This window comes from Diceros bicornis, chromosome 1 (assembly GCF_020826845.1).
Source record: "Diceros bicornis minor isolate mBicDic1 chromosome 1, mDicBic1.mat.cur, whole genome shotgun sequence".
Taxonomy (NCBI): Eukaryota; Metazoa; Chordata; class Mammalia; order Perissodactyla; family Rhinocerotidae; genus Diceros; species Diceros bicornis.
The window spans coordinates 92,838,453-92,860,773 of NC_080740.1; the positions used below are offsets into that span (position 1 = coordinate 92,838,453).

The 22,321-nt window shown below is 52.3% G+C and overlaps 2 protein-coding genes across 4 annotated transcripts in view; both read right to left on the reverse strand.

The window, feature by feature from the left end:
- MRNIP (MRN complex interacting protein) overlaps window positions 1-6,125 on the reverse strand; it is a 16,627-nt gene extending 10,502 nt beyond the window's left edge. The window contains exons 1-2 of the mRNA XM_058548099.1: window positions 5,988-6,125; window positions 2,926-2,985 (exon numbers count right to left, since the gene is read on the reverse strand). Of these exons, the coding sequence (XP_058404082.1) occupies window positions 2,926-2,985; window positions 5,988-6,053 (126 nt within the window). The 5' untranslated portion in view covers window positions 6,054-6,125. The remainder of the gene's footprint in view (window positions 1-2,925; window positions 2,986-5,987) is intronic.
- A 3,466-nt stretch (window positions 6,126-9,591) lies between these two features.
- Window positions 9,592-22,321, reverse strand: part of TBC1D9B (TBC1 domain family member 9B) — a 42,617-nt gene continuing 29,887 nt past the window's right edge. For 2 of the 3 annotated variants that reach the window (XM_058548124.1, XM_058548112.1), the window contains 12 exons: window positions 21,527-21,644; window positions 20,457-20,742; window positions 19,200-19,329; window positions 18,999-19,097; window positions 18,216-18,284; window positions 17,060-17,300; window positions 16,600-16,665; window positions 14,837-14,908; window positions 14,481-14,531; window positions 12,660-12,722; window positions 11,968-12,077; window positions 9,592-10,900 (listed from right to left, as the gene is read on the reverse strand). In XM_058548124.1, coding sequence (XP_058404107.1) covers window positions 10,214-10,900; window positions 11,968-12,077; window positions 12,660-12,722; window positions 14,481-14,531; window positions 14,837-14,908; window positions 16,600-16,665; window positions 17,060-17,300; window positions 18,216-18,284; window positions 18,999-19,097; window positions 19,200-19,329; window positions 20,457-20,742; window positions 21,527-21,644 — 1,992 coding nt within the window. In that variant the 3' untranslated portion in view covers window positions 9,592-10,213. The remainder of the gene's footprint in view (window positions 10,901-11,967; window positions 12,078-12,659; window positions 12,723-14,480; window positions 14,532-14,836; window positions 14,909-16,599; window positions 16,666-17,059; window positions 17,301-18,215; window positions 18,285-18,998; window positions 19,098-19,199; window positions 19,330-20,456; window positions 20,743-21,526; window positions 21,645-22,321) is intronic. The other variant, XM_058548119.1, reaches the window with a different exon arrangement.

Genomic DNA, 22,321 nt, shown 5'->3' on the forward strand with positions numbered 1-22,321 from the left:
ATATTCTGAAGGTAGAGTTGACAAAATGTGCTGAGGGTTTGGAGGAAGAGTATAAAAAAAAAAGAGGAGTCAGAAACGACTTCAAGGTTTTTATCCCAAACAACTAGAAAGAGGGACTTGGCATTTAAGAGATGGGGATGACTACGGGAGAGCAGCTTGGTGTGGCGAGGTGAGGGCTTCCGTTGCAGACACAGGAGGTTTGGGAGGCCTGTGGACAACCAGTAGGAGCTCAGTGGATGTGGCACACACAAGCTCAGGGGCAGCTCTGGGGTCTGAGATAGACACTCGAGAGTTGTCAGATGATCTCATTTCAGACTACTAGAGGAATGAGTGTAGCTAGAGAAGAGGTCAAAAAACCGAGTTCCAGAGCATTCTAACGTTTAGAAGTTGGGGAGATGGGAAAAAACTAGCAAAGAGGATTGAGATACAGCCAGGAAGAAATGAGGAAAACCAGGAGCAGGATGACTAGAAGTTCGAGTGAAGACAATGTTTCAAGGAGGAGGAAGTGACAAACTATGAAAGACACTGCCAATCAGTCAAGTTGCTTGAGAACTGAGAACTGACCATTGTTTTTAGCAACATGGAGATCACTGCTGACTGTGACATGAGGAATATTAGTGGACTGGTGGGGAGTGAAATCCCATTTGGGGCAAGTTCAAGTGAGAATGGGAAGAGAGGAATGGGAGAGGGGAATGGCAAAGTTTAAAAAGACTGATAACCTACCTCTGGCATAACCAGTAGGGCATATGTTCCCCTGCATGTCAGAGACCACCGGCTGAATATTAAAATGCATTCTCCCCTTATCTAGGTACAAACTAAATTATATTTTCTAGTCTTCCTTACAGTCAGGTGTGGCCATGAGACTAGGTTCTTTACAGCAGAATATGAGCCACTTACAGGCCTGGCCCCTAAAAGCCTCCTGGGTAGCTCCTCCAGGCTCTTGTCCCTTTCAGTGGCTAGAGGCAGCAGGAGACAAGCCTCAGGAAATAACAGAACTTCGAGACGACAGGAGCCTGGTCCCTGAATGATCACACCAAGGACAGCGGCCCTGCTGATCTCAATTCCTCCTGGGACTGTTACAAGAACAAGAGAAACAACTTCTATCATGTTAGGCTGCCACAATTTTGGTGTCTATTTGTTACTGCCTAGTAAACCATAAGTCATATACCAGTGCACACACATGGAGGCACTGAAAGGAAGGCAAAGGCTCCTCGAGGAGAATTTAGAAATATATACTGACATCTAAAACAGGAGCTAGGCCTCCATCTTCTGAGACCCAATCTCAGAACAGGTATCTGCAACTGATCATCCCCACTCCCACCCCCATCCCCAGCCCTGTTACTGGACCAGAAACAGATATCTCAGTCAACTGGGCCAATCAGATTGCTTTTCACAGGAGTTTACAATTGGGACTCAGCTATTCCAGTTGGCTTGACATGTGAGTCTGTGGTCTGTGAGCAGAGTATGTCACTGTCAACTGTCTGGGAAGAGAGAGGAAGGGAAAGAGAGGAGGCAGAGAGGAGATAGGGAGAAACTAGATGAGGGGAGAAGCTGAGGAAGAGATGCTGCCCGCGTTGTCGGCAGCTTTGCAGTTCCTGGGGCCGGTTCTTGAAGGGGTCAAGGCTGAAGCTCCTCCCTTGATTCCCCAAGAAACCCCATTACCTTGTCTGTACATTTTTGTATTTTGCTGAAGCTATTCTGAAGTGGTCTTTTTCCTATTATCTGCAACTAAAAGAACCTTGGTAGAAGGTTTGAAACAGCAATTTAACTTCTAGGAATTTGTTCTAAGGAAATAAATGGTCAAGTGAAGAAACAGGTATTTGAAAGAAGCTTCATTGTACAGTTGTTTATAACGACGGAAACTAAAATCAACCTAAATGCCCATCAATGTGGAACTGGCTATTTATTCATTCAACAAATATTTATCCAGCGAGCACTTACTATGTGACAGGCCCTGTGCTATGTGCCATGGGTGTATCAGTAAATACAACGGGCAAAGCCTCTGCTCTCATGGACTTATAGTCTGAGACGGACAACACTCACGTAACCACACTCAAACAGAATTTCCGATCAGGATAATGAGAAGAGCTGGGGGAAGCCCCAACAATGAGCACAAAGACCTTAAGGGGGGAGCAGATCTGGATTATTTCAAGGCCAGAAAGAAAAGGCCCTATGGCTGAAGGAGCAGAATGATGAGACGAGGCTGGAGAGGTGGCATCAAGGGCTGAAGCAGGTGACTGAAGGGTTAAATGAGGCCAGGACCCAGGACGGTTTGTGGTATTAAAGAGATCAGCTGGGTCAACAGGCATGGACTTGAAAAGAATTGTGATGCTAGGTGAAAAAAGTGGCTAGCTAAGAGCACTTACAACGTGCTCTCTTCAGTCCACAGGCTCCCTCGAGTCTCTCCTGACTGCCTCCACCTCCTGAGCCCACCCCCCTCCACACCCCTGCATCCACCCACAGCTGTCTGCCCACCCCTAGTTGGGTCTGATTCCCCTGTTATCTTCTGACAGGCCCCTGCACTGTCCTTTCATTGTGCTCAGTCTAGTCGTAAATTACGCGTGTGTGTGCATGTGCACACACACGTGCACAGATTAGCTTCTCTTCCCCTCCACTCAAGCACCTGGGAGGGCAAGAACGACAACGGTCTTACCTTCCCCCGTTTCCCCTGTGCCTGCACACAGAAGTACTCAATAAATACCTGCTGACTAAATAAACAAATGAGGGTAATCTTCCAGGCGCTGCTCCATCCATTTTGGTTCCTGAAGGAACAGGAACAGGAACCTAGAGAGCAGGAGCTCTGTGTCTTTGGAACTTGATCCCAATCGTGAAATGCTGGGGCTCCACAAGAAACATGCTTTGGCAGGGCCGGGTCCCACCTGCTGTCTGGCATGGGAGTCAGATGCCCCACCTCCCAGGACTCACCCGCAAAAACGGCTGCTTCTCTCCACAGGCTTTGCATGTCCATCTGAGACTCTTCTTCATCTACAACGAAATTTCAGAAATACACCTTAGATAATTATTTAAAACAGGTGGGACTGGATCAGAAATAATAATTTAAAAAGATCAATGGAAAAGAATAAAGAGTCCAGAAACAAACCAACACATATATATAAAAATTTAGTATATTATAAAGGTGAGGAAAGATCTGACTATTTAATAAGTGGTGCTGGGAAAACTGTCTACCCATATGAAAGGAAATCAAATTAGATCTCTACCACTTGTGGTTCTCAAAAATAATTCCATAACACTTAACTTGGATTCTTGATAAATCAGTCTGACTAGATGGGTTCTCTCTACCACGATAAAAGGACTCACATCAAGCTCTGAAGCTGCAGAATCGCTACCTGCATTCCCAGGAAAGGCAAGAGCAAGCCAAGTACCCCACTACTACTTATCATTTTTTTCTGGAAGTACTAGCCAATGGAATTGTAAAAGAGAAAGTAATAAGAGGTACGAAAATGGAAAGAAGAAAAAAAAGCTATCATTATTTATAGATGACTTTTTTTTCTGAAAACTCAAGAGAATCAAATGAGAAACTACTAAAAATAGTAAAACAATCTAATATAAGGGCCTGGTAAAAAAATTAATATATCTTCAAAAATTAATATAGCCTTAATATAAGCAAACATCTGGTTAGAAGAGATAATAAAAGAAAAGAGTCCATTTTATAATAGCAACAAAGAAAATGTTATCAAGGGGCACCACACTTGCTTTAAGAAATGGAATCAGGGCCAGCCCCAGTGGCCTAGTGGTTACGCTCAGCACGCTCTGCTTTGGTGGCCCAGGTTTGGTTTCTGGGCATGGACCTACACCATTTGTCAGCCATGCTGTGGCGGTGACTCACATACAAAATAGAGGAAGACTGGCACAGATGTTAGCTCAGGGTGAAATCTTCCTCAGGAAAAAAAAAAAGAGAGAGAGAAAGAAATGGAATGAAATAGCATGACTAACATCACAAAGGCATCTAGGTTGATTCATAAAAATTAATATGATTAATACAACCCTGATACAAAAAATCAGGGCTTTTGGGGAAGTACCCAGAAGAATTCTAAGGAGAACAAGCAGCATCTACTACAAATTTAAGTGGTTATATCCTAAGATCTAGTAATTTTACTTCGCAGCGTCTACCTTCAAACACTACAAAGATACTGTATATCTTCTATGAGTATATATACAAGTAAGAAATGCATTTTTTTAAAAAATAAAAGGTCTGGAAGGACACAGTAACTGGTTAACTGGCTAGCTCTGGGGGGCTGGAGAAAGGTAGTATGATACAACAGGATCTTTGCAATCGGACAGCCTTGGCTCTGCCATTTATTAGATGGAAAGACCACTTGATTTTTCTGGATTTCAGTCTTCTCATCTCTGTAAAATGAGAATGATAATTCAGAGATTGTTGAAATTAAATGAGATGTGTGAAATTGCCTGGTACATAGCAGACTTGGAATTAAACTGTTAACTCTCTTTTTTCCCTTGCTTTCACTTTTCAGAAAGTTGAAAATGACCATGAGAGCACGCACTACATCATATATGTGTAATAATTTAAAAGTGGAAATGATTCCCATTTATCCTTAACTCCCGGAACCAAAAAGTGAAATAAGTAACAATAGTTTCTGAGCCCCTAAAATAGCCTTTACAAAGTCTCTGCAAGCTTTCAGGTCAATACTCAGCATCTTACTGACTTCTAAACATACATTTTAAAGAAGTTTGACGTTATCCTTTTTCAAGGCACAGCGGATTAGCAGATACACAGGAGGAGGAGGGGACTATCAGAAGCAGATATGCTTGACAGCAATGTTAGGTGACTTCAAGCAGGGAGATAGAATACGATCTAGGAAAAAATAGGTAAGTGACATCCCCTATCTTGATTTTGAAAGTCAGGGAAGCAATACCTTTCAGAAATATCGATTATCCTGTTTAAAATACTCGAGGTGCCGGTTGTTGACGCTTTGGGGAGCAGGCATCCTCACCGCGCGGATCAAGACCAGGGCAGAGCCAAGGAGTGACAGCAGGGGGCGCACAGTCGTGCCTGTTTTAAAAACTGTCATCTCCGTCCTCAAAGAATTAAAAATAGAGATGCCCTATGATCCAGCCATCCCACTACTGGGAATCTATCCAACGAACCTAAAATCAACAATCCAAAGAGGCTTATGCACCCCTATGTTCATTGCAGCATTATTCACCATAGCCAAGAAGTGGAAGCAACCTAAGTGTCCCTCGACTGACGACTGGATTAGGAAAATGTGGTATATATATACAATGGAATACTACTCAGCCATGAAAAAAGACAAAATCGTCCCATTTGCAACAACATGGATGGGCCTGGAGCGTATTATGTTAAGTGAAATAAGCCAGAAAGAGAAAGACAAACACTGTATGATCTCACTCATATGTGGAATATAAACCAACACATGGACAGAGAAAACTGGACTGTGGTTACCAGGGGCAGTGGGGGTGGGGGGTGGGCACAAGGGGTGAAGGGAGTCATATATGTGGTGATGGACAAACAAAAATGTACAACCCAAAAATTTCACAATGTTAGAAACCATTAAAACATCAATAAAACAAACAAACAAACAAACAAACAAAACTGTCATCTCCGTTGTATTTAAAGAAAGAGCCACTTTCGGGGCTGGGCGCTGCAGAAAGGAGGCTATCCTCAACCTGGTTTTCCCTGCTACCTGCTAGAACTCACAAGGCCGCCTCCGCAGAAACCATTACCCATGGGTTCTACGAATCTTACAACAACCAAGCAAAAAACGAAAGAAGCCCAGAACGGCGTTATGGAGAAGGGACATCAATAAAACCCGGTCCTCAGGACAGTCATCTTCACTTGTCAGGGCCCCAGGCACACCCCGCAACCGCACGAGACAGCGCGCACGCCTGGGGGGCAGGGCGCGGGACAAGGCCCGGTCCCTCGCGGCCCCGCGTGTCCCGATCGTCGTCCCCGCGCCCGGAGGAGAGGAGGCCGGGGCCCGCCCCACCTGGTGCGCCTGGAAGAGGCGGCAGCTGCAGCAACGCAGGACCCGCGCCTGCGGAAGCGGCGCCATTACGGCCGCGGTCACCGAGGCGCACGCGCGCGTGCTTGCGATCCACTTCCCTGCGCGCGCGGCTCTGTCCCCTGCACGCGCTCCGGCTCCTCTAGCCCCAGCGCCGCCTCCTATGCGCGTGCGCCCTGTGCTCCGGCTCGGCCCGGCTCCGCCCCCTGCACACGCTCGGGCTCCTCTAGCCCCCAGCACCGCCTCCTATGTGCGTGCTCCCTATGCCCGGCCCGGCTTCGCCCCCTGCACGCGCCCGGGCTCCTCTAGCCTCAGCGCCGCGGCCTATGGGCCCCGGAGGCCGACTGGGGCTCCTTGAGATCTCCGGACGGGGGCCCTTCCTCTGCTGCGCGTCAGGTGTTGTGTGGAGTTTGCGTTAGCCGGGTCACCGACTCTTTGTTTGAGCCCAGCCAGTTCCCCTCTTTTTCCAAGCCACCGTTTGCAATTAGGCTCGCTGGGGAGATTGACGTTGCAAGGGCAGAGCCTCCAGCCTGTCCCGTTCCCTCTGCTTCCTCACGTCGCAGAGAGGGAGCTGGAGGACGCCTCCCTGCTCCGGCCCACCCCTGGGGCCCGTGGTTGGAATTTGCAGGACCTCTGGACAGATGCAGTCAGTTAACCTTTGAGTCCAAGCCCGTAGGGCCGGAGAACCGAGAGTCCCGGGAAAACAGGCAGTTTACCAGCCTCACGCTTCCCGGAGAAGGAGACGGAGACAGGAGGCGGCTGAAAATGAAATCAGTCCCTCCTGCAGCACCCCCGGAAAGCCCCACCGCGACCCACTCTGGGCAAGAAGAGTATGGCACTCCTTCTGTCCCAGCCGCCCCAAGACCTTATAACGCCGGCCCGCCAAGATAGTCACACGTGCCTAACAACGTAAACCATCTTGTGAAAAGAAAATCATAACACCCAGTCCTGACGAGGATGTAATGAGAGGAGCCCTTCTCATAGGATGCTAGTAGAATGGAAAAGAATTTGGCAATTACCTTGATCCTAAGAAAACAATCGGAATCACTCAGATTTATTATTTATGTACTAGTGTTCACTTAAGTATAAAAGGAAAAAATGGAAATAAAGGTTCTAAAGAATGGTTGCTTATGATAACTCAGCATGGACCATCATTCAGGTCCATTTCAAAGAGTCTGAGTCTGAAGTGAAAATGATGGCATGTGTCTTGTTGGCAAGCAAGGAGGTTACAAGAAAGTGTACATTTCAATTATGTAAAGCCAGGCATTATTTATTTCCAGGTGTAGGGGGTTAGAGTTATAGATGATTTTAAATTTTTCATATTTTCCAAATTTTGCACAATAGCATTATTAGAAAAAGACAAATTAGCTTAAAACATCATGTTTGAGAGACTGAATGTACAAACGGACAATGACCAGATCACGTGACAACCTCTGCAGCAGCTCCACTCCCCTCCCCCAAGCCAAACTAACCTCTACAGCAGTCAGGACTTAGTCAATGACTGCGTTTCCCTATTTTTTGCACCTCCCTCCATCTCAGGACCAACCAGAGAAAGCCAGTTATGCTCCTCAAACCAATTGCAGAAGACATCTAGTTAGCCTGCCTCAGCTTCTTGCCAACAGCCTCTAAACAGCACACCTGAAGCCTTCCCTTGGTTTCAGCGTAAGGCTTTCCCACTCCTCTGCCTGCCTGCCTGCCTTTGAGTCTCTGCCAAACGCAAGTGATGGCGGTGGACTCCTTTTCTAAGCAAGCTCTTGATAAATAGTCCCTGTTCTCATTTGAGTCTTTGTTTATTTCCACATGCTTGAGTTATTGTGGCTGAGAGCAGAAGGCATCTGCAAAGAATGTTTTATGCTTAATGAAAAGAGCAGAATAAAAATTTCGTATATAGTATGAGTTTAACCTTGAAAAAGATAAAATATAGAAAAAAAATCAAAATACTGAGTAGTAGTCTTAAATACTGACTAGTAGGAAAAATTATTTTTCTACTTTTCTGTATTTTTTCCTCCTTTTAAAAGCAATAAACATGTACGCCTTTAAAAATTCACATACATATTTTTTTCTTGGAGATTATATGAATGAATGGTTTGGTACAACATACCACTCGGTAAGCAGTTTTGTTTTTTTTTTCCCACCCCCTAAAGCCCCAGTAGATAGTTGTATGTCATAGCTGCACATCCTTCTAGTTGCTGTATGTGGGACATGGCCTCAGCATGGCCGGAGGAGAAGCAGTGTGTCAGTGCGCGCCCGGGCTCCGAACCCAGGCCGCCAGCATCGGAGCGCACGCACTTAACCGCTAAACCACGGGGCCGGCCTGGGTAAGCAGTTTTAAAATATACAATTATGTTTACTTATATAATAAAAATATATTTAAAACTTTATTTGTATGATCCATATGTTATTTAGTGTTACTGCTCTGGTTGTTAAATATCTTGAATATCATCCCAGGTAGAATGAGAAATAGATGAAAGTACTGTTGTACATTTTTGTACATTCTTTTATGATAGGAAAAGGCTAGGTTCCTCTTTTATATTCTTCTGTTTAATTTCTTTGGTATATTTCCAAATTTATACTTCTATGTGGTTTATAAAACATTTATCCAAATTCCAAATTATTTAAATCTTTGTAATTGATTACAATCAACTTAAGACTTTAAACTGCCAACTGTGCGGGATTCTTATGTATATCTTAATTTCATTATGGCCAAGAACATAGTCTTTCTGGTAAGAATCCTTTGAAATTACTTGATGGCAAAGCATATGGTCAGTTTGTATAAACACTAGAAAGGAAATTACATTGATTAATTAATGACGTTTTTTGTTGTTAAGAAAGACAACAGTTGTTCGGTTTCCTTGATGTTGTTTTGCTGCGTGTATTGAGACGTGGCCCACCAGCTGTGAACAAGGTGAAATCATGGAGATTGTTATTTTTAAAACCAGCTGTAAGATCTATAGAGACAGAAAGCATAATAGTGGTTTCCTGGAGCTGAGGGTGGGAAGAGGGACTGGCTGCACACTGCAAAAGGGGTCTTTCTGGGGTGATGGAAATATTCTGAAATCGCATTGTGGTGATGGTTGCACAACTCTGTAAATTTACTGAAAATCATGGAATTGTAACTTAAAATAAGCAAATTTTATGGTAGTAAATTATGCCTCAATAAAGCTATTAAATGAAAAAAAAAACAAACAACAGCCACAGAGATGTATCTTTTAGCAGAAGAGAAGCCCCATGTGTGGGGCAAACGTGGCTGCAAAGTGAGGGGGTCCTCGTGGTGCTGTGGCCCCACAGTCTGCTTCCTGACCCGAGGGCTAGCTGCAGTCCAGGCCCGAGCACACGCCTCCTGCACTGGACCAGCTGTTGATACCTGCCGAGCTTGGGCTTTCCCACAGCATAGTCAGCACAGGCCCTGCTCAGCCTGCACCAGCACCTCCCGTGTCCCCGTTCTCCCTGGGGGCCTTGAACCCCCACCGCCCGTGGGGGTCTAAGTGCCTGGAACCTCTGGAACACGGCCTAGGCCCACACCTGCCTGGGAAGAAGTCAGGAGCCCCAAGCAGAGGCTGAGGGCCACATTAAGGCTCTGTACACAGTGTGGTTTTTAGTTCTTTCAGGCATTTTATTAAGGCATTGAGCACAGTGTGATTTTTAGCCAACTGAAATGAACACAAGAAAATATATTGGGACCTGAGGGATGTGCTTTTAAAGTTAATGGTGAGGATGATGAGCTGAAAGGGCATTTAGAGCAACGCCTGTGTGGCACCCACCCCAGTGCAGTGGACACTTCCTGCCCGTGTCCCTCAGCCAGAAGCTCAGGCTCAGGGGCTCCTGGAGAGCACCTTGAAGGTCCCGCCACTTTGGTGCCCAACAATCATGTGACGCCCCTACCTGGCACCAAGTGGCAGGAAAGCCCCCCAGAGCACATAGCAGCAGAAGTCCGCCCGTGGGCAGAGGAGGCAGCGTGGCCTGGCCACAGCACAGGCCAGTCTGAGAGCCTCAGTTTGTCACCACGCAGGGCCCAAGGCAGGGCCCACCAGGCAGGCAGGAACAGGGGGGCAGGGAGCCTCTGCCTGGGTCCCAAGTGTGGCTGCTCAGCCTTCTTTCCATTTACAACTCACTGCTTCTGGGGAGAACAGGAGGGCTGTGTCCTTAAGGAGAAAACAGAACTGGAGGGAAGGAGGGAGGAGAGAGAGGCCCCCGATTGATCGGCAGAGCCATCAGCCCGAGACCCCCGACTGCTCGTGGTCACTGGAGGTGCTGAACTGTCTCTCTACCTTCTTTTGGTCCTTGATCTTGAGTCCAATGTCTACCCTCTTCTCAAAGAAGTTCACCAGCACAGACTCTGTCAGAATGGAGGCCAGGATCTGCTCGAAGGAGATGCACCAGTCGGTGTCGACGGCGCCTCCACAGCGGATGGAGGCGGCAGGGCTGCAGGCCTCCCCACCCACCAGCACTGTGTCGTCAGCCAGGTCCTCACACTGCAGGGAGCCCGTGCTGACTACCGAGTAGGAGGACATGGACATGTCATCCTTGGTTTCATCGTCGGACAGAAGCTGGGAGGGGGAGCCCTGGCCCTCACCGCCACCTCCTTCGCCCACCACCTGGCTCTCCTGCAGCGCTTTCCCAAGGTGGGTGTCTCCGCCGGCTTTGGCCTGGGGGTCGCCTGCAGCCGGTGGCTGAAGCTCCTGGGCCAGGTCCTGAGGGGGGTCAGAGGCTGGCGGCTCGTCCTCCTCAGGGGCACAGTCCCTGGGCTTCCTGCCTGGCTGTGCTGAAAACCTCTTCCCCACCTCGCCGATGCGGAGCAGCAGACTGGCCACGGTGGCGATGGCGTGGTACAAGTCCTGCTCCATGGGGTCTTCACTGAACATGTTGTAAAGCGTCTTGCATAGCTCAATGAACTGTTCCTTTTAAGGGGAAAAACAGAAAAAGGGCAGGGAGATGGTAAAAGATGGGTCAGACTGCTTGGGTTAGCCAGACTGACAACGCTGGCCATTCTAACTGGTGTGGGGTGTTGTCTTGTTAGTGGTTTCCACACACCTGTGCCTTGTCTTGCCCATTTCACAGACTGGGACACTGAGGCTCAGAGAGGGAAAGTGACTTGAGCAAGGTCACAGAGCCTTTCAAAGGGCTTTCTTCTCAGCTGCCTTTCTTTCAGCACAGAGAATGGTTTGGAGTTTCTCCTTGTCTCTACGTCCATTCTGTTAGCAGAGACAGACCTATTTCTATCATGACCTTCCAAACCCAGTGACTACAGGGACTTCTGAACTGTGTTTTGGAGTCACTTTGAGCTTTTATATCTTTATTGAGAAGCGACTTTAGCTCAGTCCTTTACGAAGCTCTTGAGAGTGCAATGAAAAGACAGCTGCAGGGCCCAGGGAGTCAGATTCCAGGTCCCGAAACCACACAGGAGATGTGTGGCCTCTTGGCCTGAGAATGGGATGAAGCCTCCCTTCACCAGGCATCCCGTTCTTCGGGCCCATGGGTGAGCGCACCCAGACTGAAGGTGCCCCTCTGGGCAGAACAGGGCCGTGGTCAGCCTGCAAGCTCCAGAACCACCTGCTGAGATGTCTGCGGTCCTGACTCAGCAAGACGCCAGGCTCCCGGCCTTGAGAGCACCCAAGGAATGGCGGGCCGCAGGCTGGGTGGGCCTCCATGTGCGCAGCAAGAGGTAGCGTGAGCCCGTCTCTCAGAGGCTGATCTTCCTCAGTGCTTCTCTGGTTCATGGACACTGATTAACTGGGAGCAAGTCATCACCATGAAACACCACCCAGGACGAGGCCCCGAAGCACCTGGCCTCCTGTCTTTCTAGAATCGCCCTTGACTGCCGGCTGACTAGCAGGCTCTAGAGGTAGGCAGAATGCCCACCCTGCAGAGGGTGCTAGGAGGGAGGGTGGTGAGGTGCCGGGTGGGAGGGCCCCGCCTTGGTCAAAATTCTCCAGAAATGCCTGTTGTGGGCTCTGATTCGGCCTACCTGGTTCATCCTGGGAAGATCCTTAATGGAGGTCTCCTTCTGAACCTCTTTCTCCTTGGCCCACATCCGAAGGTAGTGCCGATAGTCAGGAGGGCTGGTGCCCTTCTCCTCTGCGAGTTAGAAGAAAAAGATTAATCTCCATCTGTCGATGGAGAGAGGGGGCTGGGGGTGAGGGCAGGGAGTGAGGGGTTTGATGGGAGTCCTCTAGCACGGAGTTCCCCAGGCATCTGGGGCGGCAGTGATGGGAAAACCCCCCCAAACACCACAGGTCTCCCCTGAGTTATGCTGAAGTAGGTTTGACATAGGCTGATGAAGATGGCCCCAACCTGTCTTCCCCTAGATGGTGACAGGACCATGTAGAGGCTGGAGAGAGGACAGCACGAGAGGGAGAGACTGGCTGGGCACCTAGAGGGGGCCTGGCAGAAAGCAGGCACCCCTGGGGAGAGGTGACTATACTCGGGGGTGTTCATAGCTTCAGGCCAGAGCTTCAGGCCTGGGGCTGTTGAGAGCAGGGCAGCTGATGGGCCGGGCATTCATCTCACAGCGTCACCCTTTCCCCAGGGGGAGCTGCTGTATCTGGCAGGAGTTTGCCATCTCCCCTGGGGTGGGGGGCTCTCCTGCAGTGACAGGCCCCCAGACTCCACCCACCCTGGGATCTCTACCAGCACCAGCAGAGATCAGTCTATACATACCTCCTCTTTTATCTCGAACTTCCTCATTTCCAGCTCCCTCTCGCTCTTCTTGCCGTAGTGCTTCTGGACAACGGGAAAAATAAAAAGAACAAGGAGACATTTTTCTGTGGTGACTGAAACCACTGATGTCTGTGAGCAGTCTAACCTGTGTTCTCCCGCAGGGCGGACCCCGGCCTGGGAGGGGCAGGTCCCGCACGCTGTTCTCCGCCTGCTGCCCCGTCAGCACCACAGCAGGGCCTGCTCATTTCTTCACCTGGTTAGTAAAGCAAAGAGCCACGGAACCCTCACTTCCTCTCTTTCAAAGGAATACAAGTCTCACCACAGTGTTTAAGTGAACAATATTATGGACAAAAAGTCTGACAACTAATGATTTCTGTAGTTTCTGCTAAAAAAGGTCAAACTCAGCAAAATTCTAGTCACCAATTCCACCTGCAACCGGCACACCAGCTGACGAGGAATCGTACGTGTGAGAATCCTGTGCTTAGCACTGTGTTTGTTAAAGTGACACATTTGCTGGAGGTGGCACACACCATGCTCCCTCTAATGACCAGGAACTTGGGGGCAGCAGGTCCTGGACCTGCTCCCTGAGGCAGCGTGGCAGGTGAGGGGACCTCTGGCGGGACGGCAGCACCCCAGCTCTGAGCAGCCCCCACGGCTGAGTGCTGGCGGGGAAGGGCGCACCTCTCCGAGCTCAGGCTTCTCACAGCGGAATGGAGACCCGCTGCCCGGGGCTATGTGGGGTCTGAGGAGAGGACTCTGTATCCCCAGTCCCTGGCCCCTCCGGAAGTGCCTGGGACGAGCCTAATACATCCTGGTTTGCCCAGGTTCCAAGTACGACAGGAAGTACATCAGCTTCTTCAGTTTGCAGACCTGAAATCCAGGTCCTCAAGCTTCCGAGTACAGTCCCGTGCGCCTCTGGCGCTGTCAACAGGACTGCCTTTGGGTATCTCGAGACACAGTTCATTTCCCTTTTGGGTGTGTATCATCCCCCATGAGAAATTACAGGGGGCAGTTTTTGGTCAGTTTTCTATGTGAGCTACACACCACCAGCTCGACTGCCAAATCCCAGGCCCAGACGCCCCATCGCCCTGGATCTGATGCTCCCAACAGGCTTTTTTTTTTTTTAATATTCAAATTTTACTTTATTTATTTTTTTTGTGAGGAACATTGGCCCTGAGCTAGCATCTGTGCCCATCTTCCTCTATTTTGTATGTGGGACACCACCACAGTGTGGCTTGATGAGTAGTTCTTTGGTCCGTGCCTGGGATTTGAATCTGCGAACCCTGGGCCACTGAAGCGGAGTGCGCGAACTTAACCACGATGCCACCAGGCCAGCCCACAAGAGGCTTTAAACGTAGCACAGGGATGAGTTCTAACAAGCACTCAATACATGTATTTTTCCTTAACAAAAAAGTTATGTGGCCATGAAAATGGTTTCCCAGGGAAGCCCCCCAACTCTCCACCTCCACTCAGCTGCTACATCAGCTTCACACCATGTAATGACAGTGTTTGTGTTTCTCCCTATCAATATGACACAGAATATTTTTCGCACGTGGCCGTGGAGCTGCCGCCCCGGTGTCTGTGCCTCGCCCACTGTGCTGTGTGTCCTCATGTACCACCCACATGACAGGCACAGAGGCGCCCCTCTCCTGCCCGCTCGGCGAGGAGCGGCTGGGTCTGGCTCCTCCTCAGACACACAGGAGGCTGCCCCAGGGCCAAGAGCTTCCAGGCTGCCTGACCGTACAGGGGAATGTTAGGAAGAAGCCCAAGGCCCTGGGGACGCCCAGCACAAAGGGGGCACCCTCCCCCCCAGGGACTGACCTTGAGTCTCCCAGGGCAGGAAAAGATCCAGATCTGAGGTCAGAGGAGATGCTGGAAGGGACAGTGGAGGAGGAGTGGAGGGCAGAGGGAGGGAGAGGCCAGGATCCAGGAAGGCAGAGACAAGAGAAACAGGAATGAGAACACTCCAGGGGACCCGGCCTGGAGAGGGAGGCAGCTTCCCCTGGCCCTCATCCTGGAGCTCCCAAAGCAGCACGCTCCCGAGCCCACCACGTTCTCGAGCCCACCACACTCTCGAGCCCACTGTAGGGCTGCAGGCCACCTGCCTGGGCCCCACAGCAAGATCCCGGCTGCAGGCCTGAGGCTGACGCACGACCCAGTGTCCCAGCAGCACTCACCTTCTGAGGAGCTGTCCTCCGTGAAATAATGGGTCGCTTCCAGGGCTGACTCGGCCTCCTCTGGGCTCAGAGCTGTGCTCAGCAAGAAAGGAGAGAGAGGGCAGGAGAGAACAACAGGATTGTCACCCCAGCGAACCTCCCTGAGTCCTGCACAGAGGCCGAGTCCCCGGGCCTGCTCCACCGCTCCCAGCACCGCCGACACCGTGTGCACATAGTGACGACCATCGATTCTGGTCGTTGTTCCTCTCTTGACTTGTACGATGTGTTTGAAAACGTAACACACATCCCAGGTCAAAATCTAGTCAGTGCAGTTGGGAGGCCCGTGACCGGCCAGCCTCCCTCCCACCCTGATGACAATGAGGCCCGGAGTATCTTTAGAGGACATTTTATGTTCCTGCAGGCGCATGTGCAGGACCAGCCACCACAAGTGACTTGCTCCTCTCACTTGACACATCTTGGATGTTGTTCCACCTCGGTACATCCTGGCCCACCTCATTCTTTGTGATGAAGCTGTCCCCGGGGTGCACACGAATCGGATGCACACGGTTCTGAGCGGGGGGCTTTTTCTCCAAGTTGTACGGAGGGGGACACAGTGAGAGGGGTTTAACAGTGCGTGGCATGTGGGGAGGGGGCGGGGTGTGGGCTGTGGTCCCCCAGAGACCTGGATGGAGCAGGGCAGGCAGAGGTCGCTTGGGAGTGGTGGGGGCGGCCCTGTGTGCCCTCGTCCATGGGATCCCGGCCCAGGGGGGTCTGCTCAGCCCAGGCCTCTCCCTCAGCAGTCAGATGTGGCCAGCCCCAACCTTCCCTGGAGGTGTCCCTGGGGCCACCATTCCTTGTTGCATTACAGGGAAAGACCAGCCACAGGTGAGAACAGCTGTGTCAAGAGCAGGCCTTTCTAGCTCTGGCAGCAGAGAACAATCGCCTGATGAGCTTGAAACACGGCGTCTGGGCCCGCCCAGGCCAACGAAGGCAGAGCCCATGGGGCTGAGCCCGGCACCAGGATTCTACAGATCGCTCGGCTGACTCCAGGGCAGGCTGCGAACAACAGGGACCGGGGGGCTCCACCCTAGAGGAAGGCACCGGGGCCAGATGCTCCCCCACCTGAGTCTTAGTTTCCTCCTGAAGACACAGGGATGACCCCACCTTGGAGGACTCTCCGTGCAGCCACCCTTGCTGAGCCAGGTGAGCTGGGCCATGCAGGAGGAGCCAGGGACGGCAGGACCTGGCCTGCCTTCTGACCAGCCGCCCACTGTGCTGCCTGTCAACGTGTCAGGAGGCCAGGGCACCACTCAGAGATGCGGCCCCTGCTCACCGGCCTGAGACGGGGCTCCCCAGGCCACCCCTCGGGCCTTGGTGGTGCCCCGGACTGATCCTCCAGAGATAACAGGAACCTTGAGAAACTTAAGGACAAACCAATGAACACAAAGGGGCTCAGTTTCAAACTTGGATCTCTACTCACGCGACCCCTCACCCCTCCTGGCTTTTCAGTTGAGCTATCCATGCTCTTGGATCCTTGCCCGTGGCTGGCGTCCACCCTGGGACACTCCTGCACGTCCCCTCCCAGATCACGGCCCTGTTCTCTGACCGAGACTCGGCCAGGCCGCAGCCCCAGCGCTCCCGCCTCCTCCTCCTCCGTTGGGATGGGGGAGCCTCCGCGATGCCTGGTACCCCGGGGCTGCTTCGAGGCCCAGTGGCCCACAGAGGCCTGTGCCTACGCCTTCAGACGCTCCAGCCCCAGCTATGGGCACACGAGAGGCCCTCACCTGGGGGCAGGTGCAGCTTGTAGAGCGCCTTGAGCTTGTCTGTCAGGTCCCCGTGGTACATCCCACCTGTGGACGAAGGCCAGAGAGGAGGGCACGCTGGCAGGAGGACGCCAAAGCCCCATGGCTGGCCCGCACTCAGACACCTCACCTCCAGTGGGCTCTGGCAGGACCCTGCCCACAGTCTGACTGGCTCCGGAGGGCCCTGGGGACAAGCCCAGGCCTCCCGCTTTCCCCTGAGCTTTGCCCTGCTCTGGGGCCCGCAGACCCTGACGGAGGGAAGGAGGAGGCGGAGGGCCCCTACTCGACACCACACGTCTCCAGTGAGAAAATGGCCCTTCCCTTCTCAAGGGCCCAGGGCTCCCGGCTGCCCTCTGCTTGCTGCAGTGGGAAGACTGGCCAGGGCCGCTTTCCAGGCTTCTTCAGAAAGGGGGAGGGCACAAGAGGCGCCCGAGCCACTCACTCATCCCTGTCACGAACTCCTTGAAGTTGATCAGCGAGTCCTTGTTCTCATCCAGGAGCCGGAACATGCGCCCTGCCAGCACGGGCGTGTGGGAGCCGCAGGCCCAGGGCGTCAGGCTGGCGAAGAGCTCCTGGAACTGCCTGGCGTCAATGCGGTACTGCTCCAGGTAGGGGAGGCTGGGGTCCCGACGCACAGCTGCGGGGCGTCCGCTCCCCCAGTACTGACTCGCCAGGTGCTTGGCCTGCGGGGGGTGCAGCCTGCTGAGACGGCCCGGCCTCTCAGCTCCCAGCTGGTTAGGGTTGCCAGGCTGGTCGATGTGCCCACCCGCCTCCTCTGGCCAGGTCTGCAGAGCCCAGGGTACTGAGCGCTGGGCCAGACACAGCATCTCACAGAACTGCTCACGCTGGTCCCATCGGGCCCTCTCTTACAGACGTGGGGGCTGAGACAGAACCCTAGGGCTGCCGGCCACAGCACAGCGGAGACCTGGGGGGGCAGATGGGAACCAACCAAAGGAGTGGAAAGGCAGTGTGGACTTTGTTGCTTGTGCCTGCTCTTCAGAACACTTTTCTCCTTTCTTCTGTTAATAGCACCTGAAATTTCCTTGGAGAGGCCCTCCTGTCCTACCCTCAGGCCATGAGACAGGCACACGGGCCAGTAGCAAACATCATCCTGTAGCCACAGCACCTAACTCAAGTCAGTCCAATAATCAACCCTGTGCTTTTTGCTAAAACCACTTGGAAAGAAAAATTCTCTTTCCACTGGGTTACTGAGAGGAAAGAATAACCCTGGAGCTGCTCACGACGGTCCTGCCACTCTGCAGGGAGAGCAGTCCAGAGGACATCTGAGGTGGGGGAACTTGACAGCACATTTGAGCACCTGGATCCAGCCGTGCCTGAAGCTGTACATTCCTAGAATTTTTGGTTACGTGAGCCAATGCATTCCCTCCTCTGTGTAAGCTGACTTGAGTGGATTTTCTGCTACTTAAAAGAGTGTCCTGCCTAAACTCCAAGAAGGATTAAATTCTACCAAGTGAGGTTTGTGGTAACTGCTCCTGAGGATGCTTTTAAATCTATTTCTCATCTGGAAGGAGTCTGCTGTGCTGAGGATGCATTTAAGGGACTAGGAAGGGATACTGGTCCTGCCCCTGCTCTGTCACCTTAAACACCATGTAGAGGTCCTCCAGCTCTTCAATTGAGAAACCAATATCCCCAGGTATAGCTCGGACCTAGAAGGAAAAAGAAACAGGATGTATTGGTGAATTCTCAAGTTCCTGCTCTGGTAAAAACAAGATGCTCTTTGAGAGAATTCACATGTGGATGAGGGCGAAGACATGAACCACTCTCCTGGAATCGCCAGCTGGCCAAGCACAAGAGGGCAGTCCATTCAGGAAAGAGGGTGCGGTCTGCATGCTCTCCCCTCATCACCGTCTTGTCACTCAGTTCACACTCTCCGAGCTCCTTCCTGGTGAGCACTGGGGGCCTTTCTGTCCCAAACACCCAGTCCAGGGAAACAGGGTGAGGGGCAGTCACTTAGTGACTGCTGTCTGGGTCCCAGGAAAGGCCCTGGCACTGGCTCTTTGGAAGGTGTTCTAGAACTTCCCAGTAAATGCTCCCTCCAGAGATAAGGGGGACAAAGGCTTGTGGCAGAGGCACGGCAGGCTGGGCAGGCAGAGGGTGGCCAAGTGTCCCTACCCGGGGGCAGGGGCAGGGGACAGACGGCAAAGCCAGGCCAGGAGGGCTCAGTGCAGAGTGAGATCAAGCCTGGCTTGTAGGCACTGCGGCCTCAGAGAAGCTTCCCAGTGGCCAACCGTGAGCAGAAAAGAGTGCCCGGGATCTTGCCCTCTTTCCTCCAGTCTGCACCCACACAAGGCAGCACCAGGGAGCTCTGCTCCCCGCCCCTCCCGGCAGCCTGGGCCACCAGAGCCCTGCCCCGTACCTACCACACTCCTCTTGGCTGTATCCTCCAAGGACTGGATTACTTTCAGTCTCTGTTTAAACCGCATCTGTTCAATGTCGTCGGCCCTCAGGCTGCTGAATTTCTACCAGCCAGAGGTGATCCAGTGAGATAAGGTGGAACCACAGAGCAGAGGGCCGTGCCCACCTCGGCCCGCCCCGCACCAAACGGCCCAGGAAGTGCTGACCTCATAGGACACCTTCAGGAGGTCGAAGATGTCCACCTCTGCAGGAGGGTCATCTCCACTGGTCAGCAGGGCATGGAGGTGTGGGATAGGAGGAGAAACACTCTGCTTATTGACCACATTATCCAGGTATCTGTAAAGATCGAAGGACAGAAGTTTAGACCACCCACAGGTGACAGGGGTGTCTTACCCATAGGTAAGCAATGTGCAGGGACCGAATTTGCATAGCCTACCCATGAAGGAGTGAGCGTGCTGAGGGCTGGGCATCCTCCGGAGGGCCACTAACTCTGTGGGGGGCGGGGGAGGGGGAGGTGCCCTGGCAAATCAGGACTTCCCCCTGGAGGCAGCGGAGAGAAGGCCTTGCCCCCTGCAAGGCCTGAGCACTAACTCTTAGGAAACCAGGCTGTCCTCTGGGGGTCCTGTGGGCAGGGACCCTTTATAAGCCCAGACCCTACCACACCAGAAGAAAGGTTTGTCTCAGTTGGAGGGATGATATGCTCCTTCCCTCTGGCAGGTCACCAGAGATGTAGGGACTCCCTGCTCTGGCCAGGAAGAATCAGGGACCGAAGGAGTGTCCCAGGAGCAAGGTGTGGGAGGAGCCTGCCTGTGGGGGTGTCCACGGGAAACTGGCCTCTCCAGGGACACAGCCTCGGGACAGGGCCTGACTTCGGCTGGCCTATTCCAGCCAAGACCTCTTGCCCTCTCAGGCTCTCTGGGGTGGGCCTGACACTCAGGTGGGAGGGGGTGGCTGGTCCCCCATACCCACTGGCTCCAGCCCCATCCCCAATCAGGCCCCTGCTCTGAAGTGGGGCCCGATCTGTCTGGTGTGAGAGACGGGCATGAAAACCAGTTGTTGACTCTGGCGCCTCTGGGGCCCTCTGTCTAGGTGACGGGGAGGTAGTGATGCTGCTGAGCTCGGGAAGGCACGGCCAGGACTGCTTTGTGGAAGGAACAGACACCCAGCCTTCGCTAGAGGCTGGAGGCCTTGCCGTTCCAGCTGCCTCCTGCCCACTAGGCCCTCCAGCCCAGCAAGCTCTGGCCAACTACCCGCTTTTTCTTCTCCCAGTGCCATTTTGTTTCCCACCAGAAAGGCAGCTCTCTCCTGCCCCCTGGAGCGTCCCAGGGTGTGGCCGGGCACTTGGTGGGCATGGTCACTGATGCTGACTGTGGAGAGCTCAGTGCTGCTGAGGGGTGGGGCTCTGCTGTCTGTGGGAGCGCTGGCCAGCTCCCTGGCAGGAGGATGGAGGTCTGCTCAGTCACCTGCCCAGGACGGTCATGGCCTCGCCCTCGTCGCTGCAGCCCAGCAGCTGCTCCGTGTTGGCATCTAGGACGGCCAAGGCCACCTGCAGGATCACCTTGATGCCCTCATAGAAGAAGCAGTCAACAATGACCACCGCACTCTCGAAGGGCATGACACTGAGGAAGAGGGTCAGGAACCAGGAGAGTGAGATGCTGGAGATCACCCCCAGGTCCTGCATCTTCTCAGAGAGCTGGGGCAGGAAGTCTCTCGTGAGCTCTTCAAAGATGCCTTGGTCCACCAGGGCCCCTAGGGAGAGGATGAAGGAGTGAATGGTGCAGGAAGCCCACCGGGTCCCCAGCCAGCTCCGCTTACACTGAGGGCTGGAACGGGTGGAGAAAATAAGAAAGAAAAAAAACCTTGTAAGTTTCCTTTCTACAGCTTCCAAACCACTGTCTGAAAAGAATGATTTCTTCCACTATTTTGGGATTTTCTCTTGGGATAATTTCTCCCTAGAAGCATCAGAAGTAAACAGTGGCCTCGGTGGCTTCTGTGTGTCCTGCCCTGAAGCTTGTGAACAGATGTGATTCTAAAGGATGCCAAGAGTGGAAACCCAAACACAAACGGTGCGGCAGGACATCTTAGAACAACAGACTTAATTACATCTGGAATTAAACACACTTATAAGCCCATTTCTATTTAATAACACAGGGACTGCTGGCCGTGCGTTCATAACAGTTGAACTGGGTATTAGGTATGTGGAGGTGTACTATACGCTCCAGTTGTGATGTTTGAAATTTTCTACAGTAAAAAAGTTTACAAAGAGTTAGAGGGATGGGAATTTAGGCCCCAAGCCAACTTTCAAAGACCCCTGACTGTGTGACCTCTTCTAACTCTACTGCAGCAGCTCCTAGGGATCCACACAGAGTCTGGGCGAGGCTCGGGGGTCGCTGTCTGGCTGTCCACTTTCCAGCTGTGTGATGACTTCTCCGCTCCCTACTCTGTCGTTGGAACCATGACGGCAGCCAGAAGCACGGCTGTGAGGCCTCTGAGAGCCTCTGAGGCCGGGGGAGCCGCCGCAGCGGGCACTCACCCACCACCCTGGTGTTGTAGTAGTCAGGCAGCATGCGCTCGCAGAGGGCCACCAGCAGCCAGAAGGCCTCCTCCTCGCTGCCATAGAGCAGGAGCACTGAGGTGACGATGTTCATGGCCTGCAGGCACAGAGATGGTGATGGGACACCGAGTACAACTGTCCCCTCCCCGCCTCGCTCTACAAGCAAGTCTGGCAACAACAGGCTGTCCCACCCAACTCTGGGCAATTTGCCAGAAGGCAATTTTCAGGAAATCAGTTTGATAAAAACGGTCAGCCAAGTCCCTCAAATTTGGCCAGTGGGCACTGGGAAAACCATAAAGGCAGACATCAGCAGGTGGCACTTCTGCAGAGGGGCGTCTGGTGTTGGAGGTGTGACACAGGGCCAGGTGGACGTGTAAGTGAACTGTGCACCAGAGCCCTGCACCCAGGCGACGGCCACACGGCTGCAGGGAGGCCGCGGCAAGACTGGGACCGCCTGCAGCCTGAGCTGACAGCAAGGCTTGTAAGAAAAAACTTAAACTGTGGCAAATTATCTTAAAAATTATGTACAGCCAGCACACTTGGCCTTCCATGCACTGGTAAGATGTCATGCAGAACTCCGGTCCTACAGAAAGGGACTTTGGGGGACTGCCCTGCTCCTCTGAAATGGGAAGCAGTCTAGGGGAGACAGGAAGCCATTTGACCTGGCCAGGAAAACGCCCACTGGATTTACAATCAAATGCTGCCAGAAATGCAAATCAAAACCGTGACGAGATGCCACCTCACACCATTGGGAGGGCTACCATTACAAAACAG